The 13861-nt window shown below is 41.1% G+C and overlaps 1 protein-coding gene across 1 annotated transcript in view; it reads left to right on the top strand.

Moving 5' to 3' along the window:
- Window positions 1-13861, top strand: part of LOC125452339 (dynein axonemal heavy chain 8-like) — a 1009221-nt gene that overhangs the window by 614726 nt on the left and 380634 nt on the right. The window contains exon 52 of the mRNA XM_059645685.1: window positions 10011-10164. Coding sequence (XP_059501668.1) covers window positions 10011-10164 — 154 coding nt within the window. The remainder of the gene's footprint in view (window positions 1-10010; window positions 10165-13861) is intronic.

The raw sequence follows: 13861 nt of genomic DNA on the forward strand, positions 1-13861 counted from the left end.
ATTGTTGGAAATACCCATCTGGTTCACTAATGCCCCTGAGGGAAGGAAAGTGCCATCCTTACCTGGCCTGGCCTACATGTGACTCCAGACCCACTGTAATGCGGTTGACTCTTAACGGCCCTCTGGGGATATAAATGCTCCATAGTCAGCAATGCCCTCATCCCATGCATTAATAAAGAATAAAGCAAAGAAAATAAGTTACTTTTAAAACTCAATGGCATGAGTTTTAAAATGACATTCTTTGAAGATATACTGCATTTGTAATGTTATGCAAAGATAATTTTTCCACTCCTCTTAAAAATATTCAAAAACTATCACCACCTTCTGAGGCAGAGAGTTCCAAAGTCTAATCTTCTCTCATCTATGTCCTAAAAGGGTCAGCCCTGATTTTAAAATAATGTCTCAAAATTCTGGAATCTCCCACAAGAATAATAATCTTTCTCAAGTCTAACTTATAAAGATGATTCAGGATCTCAAAACACTTTAATGAAGTCATGTCTCAGTCTTCTAAACTCCAGTGGAATCAGGTCCAGCCTATCCAACATTTTATCATAACAAGGCCTTCTCACTCCAGCTTTCAAACAATTAAATCTCCTTGAACCATCTCTAATGCAATTATATCATTTCTTAGATAAGAAGACCAAACATTGATCAAAAAATTGTTATAGTCCTCTGTCTAGTCAGAACCAACACAATCCATATGCAGCTTTTGATGTGGACAACGATACCATCTGTTCTTACAAGAACCCTATTATAGGAAAGATGTGGATGCTTTGGAGAGGGTTCAGAGGAGGTTTACCAGGATGCTGCCTGGACTGGAGGGCTTATCTTATGAAGAGAGGTTGACTGAGCTCGGTCTCTTTTCATTGGAGAAAAGGAGGAGGAGAGGGGACCTAATTGAGGTATACAAGATAATGAGAGGCATAGATAGAGTCGATAGCCAGAGACTATTTCCCAGGGCAGCACGAGGGGTCATAGTTTTAAGCTGGTTGGTGGAAAGTATAGAGGGGATGTCAGAGGCAGGTTCTTTACGCAGAGAGTTGTGAGAGCATGGAATGCGTTGCCAGCAGCAGTTGTGGAAGCAAGGTCATTGGGGTCATTTAAGAGACTGCTGGACATGCATATGGTCACAGAAATTTGAGGGTGCATCCATGAGGATCAATGGTCGGCACAACATTGTGGGCTGAAGGGCCTGTTCTGTGCTGTACTGTTCTATGTTCTATGTTCTATGTTCTAGCATCTTGAGAAATGGCTTCTCTTTCGCATAGCTGCACAGTTAGTTCTGGAGATCCACAGGGTCTATCTCGGTCATCTATTTTTGTCCTTACATTCCTCCCATTGGCAATATAATCTGAAATGTATTGTCTGGCTCCACATAAAACATAAGGCTCAATGAGATCATATCTCATTTTTATAAATTTCAATGAGTAGTGTGATCTCATTGAGCCTTCTATGTTTTATGTGGAACCAGACAGAATATTTCAGATTATATTGCCAATGGGAAGAATTAGGGCCCAAATTCCCTTAGCCTTCCTAATTACCTGCTGCACCCGAGCTAGGTTTCTGTGTTTCATGTACAAGTACCCCCATTCTCTTTGAGTTGCAGCTTTCTGGAATTTTTTTCTTGATTTACATAATACACTGTTGTTTTGCTTGCCTTTCCAAAATGAACGACTTCATATTTTCCTACCTTACACTCCATTTGCCGACTTTTGGCCCACTTACTTAACCTATCAATATCTCTCTGTAAACTATTTGTATCCCTCCCAGAGTTTACTTTTCCACCTATTTTTCTCTTGTCTGCAAATTTGGCTACATTACATATGCTTCCTTCTCTAAATCATTAATATGTATTGTAAATCAATTCCAAATGTTGACATAAATCCAGTAAAAACTAGAACTAAAAGCTGGTTGCCTAGCAACCAGGTAATGATTGTCTTTAAAAACTGTCTTGTTCATTAATGCCTTGTAGGGAAGAAAATTCTTACCTGGTTTGATTGACGTTTGACTCCAGACCCACAGCAAAGTGTTTGAGTCTTAACAGCTCTCTATAATGGAGAACCATTCAATTCAAGGTGGACAATTAAACTATTTAGTGGAGTGAGAGCCTCCACAAATATTGCCATCCTCTGTGATGAGGGGACCCCTGCACATTGGCGTAAATTACAAAGCTAAAGTATTTGCAACAAGAAATGCTGCATGGATAATCCACCTCACCGTCTATCTGATACCTCCATCTCACAGATGTCAGTTTATAACAAGTATCATTCACTTTACATGATATCAGAAACTGCTAAAGACCCTGCATATTGCAAAGGGCATAGGTCTCAACAACATTTAATTATGAGTACTGAAAGTGCATTCCAAAACTTGCTATGCCCCTTTTCTCCCCTAGATAGATATCCCTGTGCAGCTAAAATGATAGCATTTATCCAAAATTGTGGAAAATCGTCTTTTGAATGGTTGTCGTGCTAGCATGCTAGTTTCTTGTGCCTAATAAACAAGGACATACAGATCTTTTTCAACATATGCACATTCCAACCTCTTGCTATCTAAGAAGCACCCTGCCTTTCTATTATTTTCAGCCAAAGTGTAAAACTTCACAGTTATCTACATTATATTCCATCTGTCATTACTAGACCATTCGCTTAGCCTGTCCTAAGTCTTCTTGAAGTATTCTTCACATCTTTTTCATAATTCATATCCCCACCCAGTTTGGTGTCATCAGCAGGGTTTAAAATATTTTAATTAGTCCTTACATCTGAACTAATTACTTAGATTGTGAACAGATGTGGGTCTAGCACTGATCCTGCAGTAATCCATGTACAACAAACTGCTATCTTGAAAATTATCTGTTTATTCCTATTTTGTTTCCTGTTGATTAATCAGTTCTTAATCCATTCTAGTATAATACCCCAATCCCACATGCTCTATGTCTATTTGCAAACCTGTGTGGGACGTTATCAAAAGTCTTCTGAAAATCCATATAGCCCACATCCAGTGGTTCTTCTTTTTCTATATGACAAATAACATTCTCAAAAAACGCACAACAATTTTGTCCGAGATAGTAGGAACTGCAGGTGCTGGAGAATCTGAGATAACAAGGTGTAGAGCTGGATGAACACAGCAGGCCAAGCAGCATCAGAGGAGCAGAAAGGTTGACGTTTCAGACCTAGACCCTTCTTCAGAAGTGGGGGAGGGGAAGGGGTTTCTGAAATAAATAGGGAGAGAGGGGGAGATGGATAGAGGACAAGAAAGGTGGAGAGAAAACAGACAGGTCAAAGAGGAATGGAGCCAGTAAAGATGACAGTAGGTGGGGAGTTAGGGAGGAGATAGGTCTGTCCGGGGAAGGCTGACAGGTCAAGGGTGCGGGATGAGGTCAGTAGGTAGGAGATGGGGATGGAGCTTGAGGTGGGGGGGTGGGGACAGGCTAGGGAGGTGGGGACGAGCTGGGCTGGTTTTGTGATGCGATACTGGGAGGGGAGATTTTGAAGCTTGTGGACTTCATCTATCCTCTCCTCTCCATCTATCTTCTCCTCTATCCATCTTCTATCTGCCTCCCCCTCTCTCCCTATTTATTTCAGAACCCCAATCCCCTTCCCCACTTCTGAAGAAAGGTCTAGGCCCAAAACGTCAGCCTTTCTGCTCCTCTGATGCTGCTAGGCTTGCTGTGTTCATCCAGCTCTACACCTTGTTATCAATAATTTTGTCAAACTGAATTTCTCTTTCGTGAATCCAGGTTGACTCTGCCAAATGTTCAGTTGCCATATACTTTATAAATCACGGCTACACTTTTCCTAAGACAGTTGTCAGGCTAAAAGGTCTATAGATCTCATTCTCCCTCTTCCTCCATTCTCAAATAGTGGAGATGCATTTGCTATTTCCAGACAGCAGGTATCTTTCCATCATCTCTAGAATTATGAAAGATAACTACCAATTAATTTACTATCTCAATTGCTACTTTCTTCAGAACTTTGGCATGCAGCTTTATTTAATAAGGGGAGACAAAAGACAGATAGCTGCAGGACTTCACCTCCTCTCACCTACCCTCCTGCAAGAATGCAATCTTCTACTCCCAATTCCTCCACCTCCATTGTATCTGCTCCCAAGGTTGTGCGTTGCACTCCTGAAAATCCCAGATGTCTTCCTATTTGAAGATCGTAACATCCCCCCATCTGGTGATCGAAACTGCCCTCAACTGCTTCTCTTGCATTTCCTGCACTTCTGCCCTCACAACCCCCCTCCCCACAACAAAAATGAAGACAGAATCCCCCTTGTCATAACACATCACCCCTCCGACCTTTGCATCAAGCATATCATTCTTCACCACTTCCGCCGCCTACAATCCAATCCCACAACCAAAGAAATATTTCCCTTCTCACCCCTATAAACCTCCTGTAGGGACCACTCTCTCCACGACTGCCTCGTCCACTCCACACTCCCCACTAACCCCACCACCACTGGAACCTTTCCCTGCCACCAACCCTTCACCTGCCCCCTCACCTCCATTCAAGGCTTAAAACAAACCTTTCATATCAGACATGGGTTCACTTGTACATCCGTCAACATAGTCTACCGTATCCGTTGCTCCCAATGTGGCCTCCTCCACATCGATGAAACCAAGCATAGACTTGGAGACTGTTTTGTAGAGCATCTACAGAAATGGTTTTCTGATGAACAGTCAAGGCCCGAAATGTCAGCTTTTGTGCTCCTAAGATGCTGCTTGGCCTGCTGTGTTCATCCAGCCCCACACTTTGTTATCTTCCAGTTGCCAATCATTTTAACTCCTCTTCCCATTATCTGGGTGACATGTCCATCCTGGGCCTCCCCAGTGTCACAGTGACACCATTCGCAATCTAGAGGAGCTGCTCCTCATATTCTGCCTTGGAAGCCTACAACCCAATGGTCTAAATGTGGATTTGACCAGTTTCCAATCTACCCACCCCTGGCCTCATCCCATGTCCAACTTTCCCTCTCATCCATGCCTCCTTGATCTGACACTACCTGTCCATCTTCTCTCCCATCTATCCACCCCACCCATCCCACTGACTAATCCCCACCACTCCCTACCTGCACTCACCTTTCACCAACCCACCTATCTTCCCCAGCCTCACCCTTCCTTTATGTATTTTCCAGCTCCCTTCCTCCTCCCCATTTCTGAGGAAGGATCCCGACCTGAAACATCAACTTTACTGCTCCTCTGAAGCTGCCTGGCCTGTTGTGTTCCTCCAGCTTCACTGTGTTGTCTTTACCTCCAGCATCTGCAGTTCTTGCTATCTCTAGCTATAGGCCAGTTAGCTTAACGTCTGTTACTGAGAAAATGGATAAAGGGTATAATAGCAAAATATTTGAAATGTGTAATATGATAAAGCAGACTCAGCATGGCTACACGAAGGGAAAATCATGCCAGAAAGATTTACTACAATTCTTTGAGGAGGTATCAAGTAAGATAGATAAAGGGGACGCATTGGATGTAATATATTTGGATTTTCAAATGCATTTAATAAGATACCACATATTAGGCTGCTTAATAAAATAAGGTCATAATGTTAGAGGTGATATATTAGCACAGGAAAAGGATTGACTGTCTAAAAGAAGACAGAGTTGGCATAAGGGGGATTTTCAACTTGGAAACCTGGAGAAGCAACCCAGATGGGAATAAGTTTCAGGACACAGCAGAGTTCAGGTCATCTGGCTGTTTGAGTAATCACAGGTGCCCTCATTACCACAACTTTAACTCTGCCTCTGCCCAACTTGCTCCATTTAACAAGTTCATTCGTGTTCTGATTTACAGATGCGTTCACACACTGAGTGCCAAGCTACCTAAAGGGTGGTCCAAGGTGTGTAGGCTTCAGGCAGAACACACTGCATGCAATGCCAAACTGTAGGAGCAACCCAGATGGGAATAAGTTTCATGAGACAGCGGAGTTTTGGTCTCGTGGCCATTTATTCAAACAATCACCAGATCGTGCAGGAAGAGGCACTTGAAACACCACTTGGGACAGTGTCGTCTGTGCTCTACCCTAATACAAACAAACAGATTCTCATTTTATACTTTTTTCCCTGTCCTTCTCTGATATTGCAGCATACATTCCCTCCCCCTGTATACTATTGGTCAATAATGCTGGATTGTCCAACTGTGATTGGATCCTTGGTACATCACTTTATAACAGCAATTTGCTGGATGCTGTGTTCTGATTGGGCTTTTTTAGTGTGTAAGAAGTTTAAATTTACATGGAAATTCTGTTACCCTCAGAGAGACCAAGCAACCCTTATCTTCTAGTTATGGTGACTGTGGTATGTTTAATCCGTTATGGAGCAGCTGAATATTATTTAAATTGAGAAATGCTGCAAAAAGCCACTGAACAGCAAGATTTGGGAATCCACATCCTTGCATCTGAAAAAGCGAGCATCCACAAGAATTATAGGATGATGAGCCTTACGTAGAGATGGGGAAATTATTGAAGAAAATTCTTATGGACAGGATTTTCTCACATTTGGAAAAATATAGACTTATAAGCAATAGGCAGCGTGGCTTTATGTGGGGGAGGTCCTGACTCTCAAACTTGATCACATTCTTTGAGGAAGTGACAAAGATGATTGATGTGGGCAGAGCAGTAGATTGGCGAGGAGGCACACGTACCCCAGATGAACACATTTGTAGAAGTGTCATCATGTATTTAAGCTGGAGCACCAACTTTAGAACCACTTGAAGAGAGGACCACACGACTAGCATTTTTAGGAAGGTGGAACCCCGCATTTTAGGTATGAGCAGATAGATAGGAATGGATAAGTTTCAAGCTGTCTGAAAGAACCAGGCAGATAGTACAGGAGTTCCCGGAGAAGAACTTGCCACCAAGTCTGTATTCAGCTTTAAATACTGTGGAAGGCAAATGTCTCCTGTTATGATGACAGTTTAGAACCCTTACGGACTATTCATGTTTTTAGTTTTCCACCTTACAGTCCAGTTTACAGTCCAAAAAGAAAAAAGAAATGTTCCTGCAACATGTTTTGTCCAAATGACAGCACAGACCCACCAGGCTCACTGTGTTATAATCAGGTCAAAAGTTCTTTGTTGCCCTGGGAGTCTTCCACATTGTCTCCAAACCAATTGAGGTCTCATGACACTGGGTCAAAAATGAACAAAGCAACGCCCTGCTTATTACCATTAACCATGCTCCTCATCTGAAGAATTGGTACTCACTGATGTTGAACATCAATATGAGGATACTCTGAGGGTGGCAAACATACAGAAAATACTGTGGGTTGGAGATGTCAGTCTCTAAAAGTGGCTCAGAAACAACACTACTGATCAAGCTGGTCAAGTCCCGAAGGACATAGCTGCCATACTGGATCTGTGGCAGGTGCTGAGGGGGGAAACCAGAAAGGAAACTTGTTCTCATCCTTATCAATCTACACATAGCAAATGCATTTGTTCATAACAGTATCAGTAGGAGCGACTACTGCACACAGTCAGCATAGAGTCAGAGTCTTGCCATCATATTGAGACTATCTCCATTGTGTTATGTAGCACTACCACCATACACAATGGGAGAGAATCTGAACAGATACTGTGACTCAGGACCACATCCATGAGGATCACTATGACCAACAACAGCAGCAGAATTATATTGAATTGCAGTCTGTAACCTTATGCCTGCGATATCACTCACATTATCATTACTACTAAGCCAGGGATCCACTACTGGTTTAATGAAGAATGCAAGTGTGGCAGCAGTGAGATATCAACCTGTTGAAACTACAGCACAGGTCTACTAGCATTTCAAGTTGTGAATGCAGCATATCATAGACAGAGCTAAATGATTGCATAACCAGTCCTACCACATTTTGTCATAAATGATGGTGATCAATTAAACAGCTGACAGGCAGAGGAGATTCCTCAAATATCCCCATCCTCAATAATAGGGGAGTCAAGCTAATTTGTGCAAAAGTCAAGGCGGAAGCATTTGCAAGAATCTTCAACTACCAATTTGATAATCCCTCTTGGTCTCTATCTGAGGTACGTGTTTGGGTGGGAGGGTGAACTATGAGGAGGATGCAGAAATGCTTCAATGTAATTTGGACAAGGTGAGTGAAGATGAAGTGCCACTTTGGCAGCAAAAACAGGAAGGCAGATCATTATCTGAAAGGCGATAGATCAAAAACATATGAGATGCAACGTGACCTGGTGTCTTTGTGCACCAGTTGCTGAAGGTAAGCATATTTTTCAGCAAGCAGTGAAGAAGTTAAATGGTATGTTGACCGTCATAGTGAGAAATATCTTGCTGCAATTATTAGGGACCATGGTGAATCCTCACCTGGCATACTGTTTGCAGCTTATGAGTAATTAAGCATAATTTCTTCACCAAGAGGGTGACGAGCCTGTGGAATTTTCTACCACATAAAGTGATTGAGGCCAAAACATTGAATGTTTTCAAGGAGGAGAAAGATATAATTCTTTGAGCTAAAGGAATCAAATGTTTTGGGTCGAAAGCAGAACAAGGTACTGAGTTGGATAATCAGTTGTGATCATATTGAAAAGCAGAGTAGACTTGAAGGGTTGAGTAGCTGATTTTTGTTTCTATTTCCTATATTTCTGTGCACCAATCATCATTTAAGACAATTTTATTCACTGCGTGATATCAAGAAACAGATGTATGCACTAGATACTGCAAAGGCAATGGGCCCTGATTACATTCTGCCAATTATACTGAAGACTTCTGCTCCAGAACTTGTCATGCCCCTAGCCAAACTGTCATAGTACAGCTACAATGATGGCATCTATCAGACAATGTGGAAAATTTCCTAGTTATGTCCTACACACAAAAAAAAAAGACAATGCTTCGTCCAGCCTATTGCCCCACTATCGGGGTATACTGTCTATCATCGGCTTGGTAAGGGAAAGTGTCATTAATAGTGTTATTGAGTGCCACTTACTCAACAGTAATCTGCTCACTGAAACTCAGTTTGGGCTCCATTCCCCTCAATTCCTGACTTCATTAACGCCTTGTTCCCCACATGTTCAAAAGAGTTCTACTCCATGATGTGGTGAGTGTGACTGCTCTTGACATCAAGTCTACATCTGACCAGGTGTGGCACTAAGGAAACCCTGCTAAACTGGAGTCAGTGGGAATCATGGAAAAAAAAACACCATTGATCATATTGACACAAAGAAAGATGATTGGGTTTGTTGGAGATCAGTCATCTCAGCCCCAAGGTATCAATGCCCTGAGTTCCTCAGGGTAGCATCCTAGACCCAAACATCTTCAACCACTTCAAAGACAACTTTCCCCTCCATAATAATGTCAGAAGTGAGGATGTTTGTTGATGATTTGAACCATTATCATGTACAATTAACCTTAGAGACATAAGCAATCCATGCCACTATGCATGGCAACACCTGAGCAACATCTAGGTTTGGATAGCTAAGTAGAAATTAATATTCATACCATACAAGTGCCAAGCAATGTTTATCTTCAGCAACAGAGAATGAAACTCTTTCTCCTTGACATTCAAGGTATCACTATCCAGGACAAACACATGTTGCTGATTGGCACCAAAGTTCTGTACAAGATGGTAGTTATCTGCCTTTTTTATCCACTCATGAATGTGTGTATCACTAGACAACCACCAATTATGGTTCATCCCTATTTACTGTGGTGATGAGCTGCTTTCTTGAATCATTGCAGTCCACATACTGTAGTTAGCCCCACAGTTAGGTAAACAATTCCAGGATTTTGACCAGAAACAGTGAAGGAATGGCAGTATCATTCTAAAACAGGATGGTGAGTGGCTTTTGGGGGACCTTGCAGATGGTGTTGATCCCATGTATCTGTTGCATTTGTCCTTCTGGATGGAAGTGGTTTTGGGTTTGCATCAGACCTATATTGGTTCCCCACTGGAGGTGTTTTTTTAATTCCATTTAATGTTAAAATTGAAGAAATGTAGCTCTTAAATGGATTCGTCAATCCATTATTACTTATTAGATTTCTGGCATTTTTTCCTTGCAGGTATAATACTTACTATAAAAAGGACATTCAACTCTGGGTCCACAATCTGACAGCATGCACAATAATAATAGAACAGTGGCTATTAGTACAAAATCTGTGGATTTATTTGGAGGCTGTCTTTGTTGGAGGCGATATTGCTAAACAACTGCCACAGGTAATTTATACAATTAAGACATTCTAAAAATGAATAATCGCCACATTTTACATGTGTTGGTCTTGTTTTAATTCTTGGACAGATTAAATTAGAAAGTAACATGTTCCTGGATTTGGAGCTTGAGCAGCAGGTTGTGGTATTTGGCACGTCTCTGAAATTGAGATTTGCATAGATACCATATTTGGGTTTTCCACAGTTTAGGAGTATGGGGAGAGAGAGAATGAATGACAGCTAAGCAGTCAAGAAGAAACAAGGAAATAGTACTGGAGTCCTCTAAATACATTTCACTCTTCAACCAGTATTCAGCTCTAAATAATTAAAGGAGTGATGTTTCATCTAAGTATTGCAGGTGGAGTCAAATCAATGGCATAACTATGCAGTCAGGCAAAAAGAACATTGGAAGAGAAAGAGATATGATAGCAATTGCAGAAAAAAAAACTTGTGTTTTTGTTTTGCACTCACCAGGATAATTCACAAGAATATAATTCAAGTGGAAAACAATATTTTTGCTGCATGAGAGGATAATACTGATTCGTTGGCAAATGGACTCTGATTGGTAGAGATTCTGTCATGAAAAATGCAACAATTAATGATGATTGATTGTTAACTTCCTGGTTTTGTTTAAATTTTAGCCAAAACAGGTTGACTGTGAATTGGTTCAGGATATTATCCTGAAAAAGGGACCACTACAGGCTGTTACCTATTTTGTTGAGTTGAAAGAGGCACAGTGCATGCATATACAAGCCTGTCTGTAAAAGAGCAAAAACCTCATTTCTGTCTTAAACAGACAATATCTCACACCTTTCGTTCAATAAACTCCCACTTGAAGAAATATCTTTTTGACCCTGTTAAGACCCCTCCGGATGTTTCAACCAAGTAGTCTCTGAGCATTCTAAGCTCAAGTGGGTACAAGTGTAACCTGTCCAAACTTACATATTAAAAAAAACATACATTCAAGGTACTGGTCTAGTAAATATTCTCTGAAGTGTTACCAATACATTTACATTATTAAGTAAGGAGACCAATATTGTCCACATTACTCCAGGTGCAGCCTCACAAATGTATGTAGAAGCATTACTCCCTGCTTTTTTTTACTTCAAATCTCCTTGTAGTTATATTTTATTAGCTTTCTTAATCACTAACTGAACCTGCATACTAATGTTTTGTGAATAATACACTGGTTCACCCAAACTCCCCCATGTCTCAGAGGTCTGCAATCTCAACAATATGCTTTTTATTCTTTTCAAAATGGACATTCTCACATTTTCCCACATCATACTCTATTTGCCAAATCTTTGTCAATTTTTACAATTTATTTTCCATCTTAATCTCATGTCCTCTTATCAACTTACTTTTTACTTTCCTTATGGTCATCAGCAAATCTCGCAACTTTCATACCCTTTGTCTAATTCGTTTATTTAAATTGTAAAAGTTGAGATCTCAACTGTGAGCACCATGGCACATCTTGTGAACCAGAAGTTCACAAATTTATGCCTGCACTCTGCTTCCTATTAGTTAGCCAAACTCCTATCATTCTAATGAATTACCCCTACATTAAGGAGGCTTCTTTTTTGCCATGGATTTTGATGAGGCACCTTATCAGATCCTTTATAGAAATCCAAGCACTGCCACTGACGCCCCTTTATCCACAACACATGACTTCCTCAAAGAACTGCAATAACTTGATTAAATCTGGTTTATCTTTCACAAAATCATTTTGAAAATTTATCTAATCAGGCTGTGTCAAAATGCCCTGCTACGTTGTGTTCAATGACAGATGGGAAGCTAACTGCCATTGACTTTCCTACTTTTTTGTCGCCTTGACTTTCTACATGTTAGTGGTATTTTCCCCAAACTTACAGAACTTTGGAAAACTAAAACCAATGCATCAACTCTCTCACTGGACACTTAAAGACCCTAGGATGAAGTCCACCGGAAATTGAGCACTTGATAGCCTGCATCACCAACAACAATTTTCTCAGAACCATTTCCCTGGTTTTGTAATCTTATCTGTTCCTCTTTCCCTTCCATTTCCTGATTTACAGCCATTTTTATAATGTTCTTTGCATTTGCTACTGTGAAAATCGATGGAAACTGTTGACTTAATTAATTTGACTTCTACTTATTTTCTATTCTTAATTCTGCAGATTCACCTTCTGTAGGTTCAACATTCACTTCATTAATTCTTTTCCTTTTTATATTTCAAGAGAAACTCTTTTTAGACCATAGAACATAAAACAATACAGCACAGTATGGGGGCCCTTCGGCCCACAATGTTGTGCCGACCTATTATCCTACTACCCTGTAGATCAAACTACCCTGCATACCCTGCATTTTACTATTGCCCATGTGCCGACACAAGAGATGTATTAATGTCCATAATGTATCTGACTCCATTAATACCACCGGCAGTGCATTCCACATACCCACCACTCTGTGTAAAAAACCTACCTCGGACATCTCCCCATATCTTCCCCCAGTCACCATAAAATTATGCCCGCTTGTAATAGTCATTTCCACCCTGGGAAAAAGTGTTTGGCTATGCCTCTCATCTTGTATACCTCTTTTGAAACAATATTTCGAGCTAGCTCTCTTTTTTTCTAATTTTTCCTTCCTTGTTAAATTGTTAGTCATTCTTTGATGGTTTTTCTTATATTGTGCCCAATGCTCTGACCTGCCATCCATCTATCCATCTTTACACAATTATAGGCCTTTTCTTTAAATTTGATACTGGCTTTTAGTTAATCAGATGGTAGGTTCGCCTCTTAGAATTTATTTTTCGTGTCTAGTTCGTGTGTGTTGAAACGTCCTTCAATTGCTTGCCACTGTAACCCTGTGAACCTTTCCTTAACCTAATTTGCTAGTTTATTTTCTTTAACTTTGTTTTCAAGTCATTTTAACTGTCCTTACTTAATTCTAAAATATAAATCTTTGACCCATTTCTCTCTCCCTCAAACTGTATGCAAAATACAATCATATTAAGATTGCTGCTACCTAGCTACCCCTTTACTGTGAGGTCATTTATTAATTCTATCTGAGAAAGATGATTAATAAAACAGGATATGAGTATTTCTGAAAAAAAAGACACTTTTTTCCCAAAGATAACAAGGTGTAGAGCTACATGAACACTGCAGGCCAGGCAGCATCAGAGGAGAGGAAAGCTGACGTTTTGGGTCTGGGGCTCTCTGATGAAGGGTCAGGGCCCAAAACGTCAGCTTTTGTGCTCCTGAGATGCTGTTTGGCTTGCTGTGTTCATCCAGCTTCACACTTTGTTGTTTTGGGCTGGGACTCCTCTTCAGTACTAGGGGAGGGGAAGGGGACTCTGAAATAAATAGAGGGAGAGAAGTGGATGGAAGGTGGATAAAGGAGCATATAGGTGGCAAAGAGATGGGCAGGTCAAGGAGGTGGGAATGGAGCCAGTAAAGGTGAGAGTGTAGGTGGGGATTTGGGATGGGCGTTGGTCAGTCAAGGGAAGACGGACAGGTCAAGGAGGCGAGGATGAGGCTGGTAGGTAGGAGATGGAGGTGGGTGTTGGTCAGTGAGGTAGGAGGAGCAGATACATGGGAGAAAGGACAGACAGGTCAAGGAGGCAGGGATGAGCTGGGCTGGTTTTGGGATGAAGAGATTTTGAAGCTTGTGAAGTCCACATTGAGACCATTGGGCTGCAGGGTTCTCAGGCAGAATATGAGGAAGGGGT

The sequence above is a fragment of the Stegostoma tigrinum genome, chromosome 4, assembly GCF_030684315.1.
Source record: "Stegostoma tigrinum isolate sSteTig4 chromosome 4, sSteTig4.hap1, whole genome shotgun sequence".
NCBI lineage: Eukaryota > Metazoa > Chordata > Chondrichthyes > Orectolobiformes > Stegostomatidae > Stegostoma > Stegostoma tigrinum.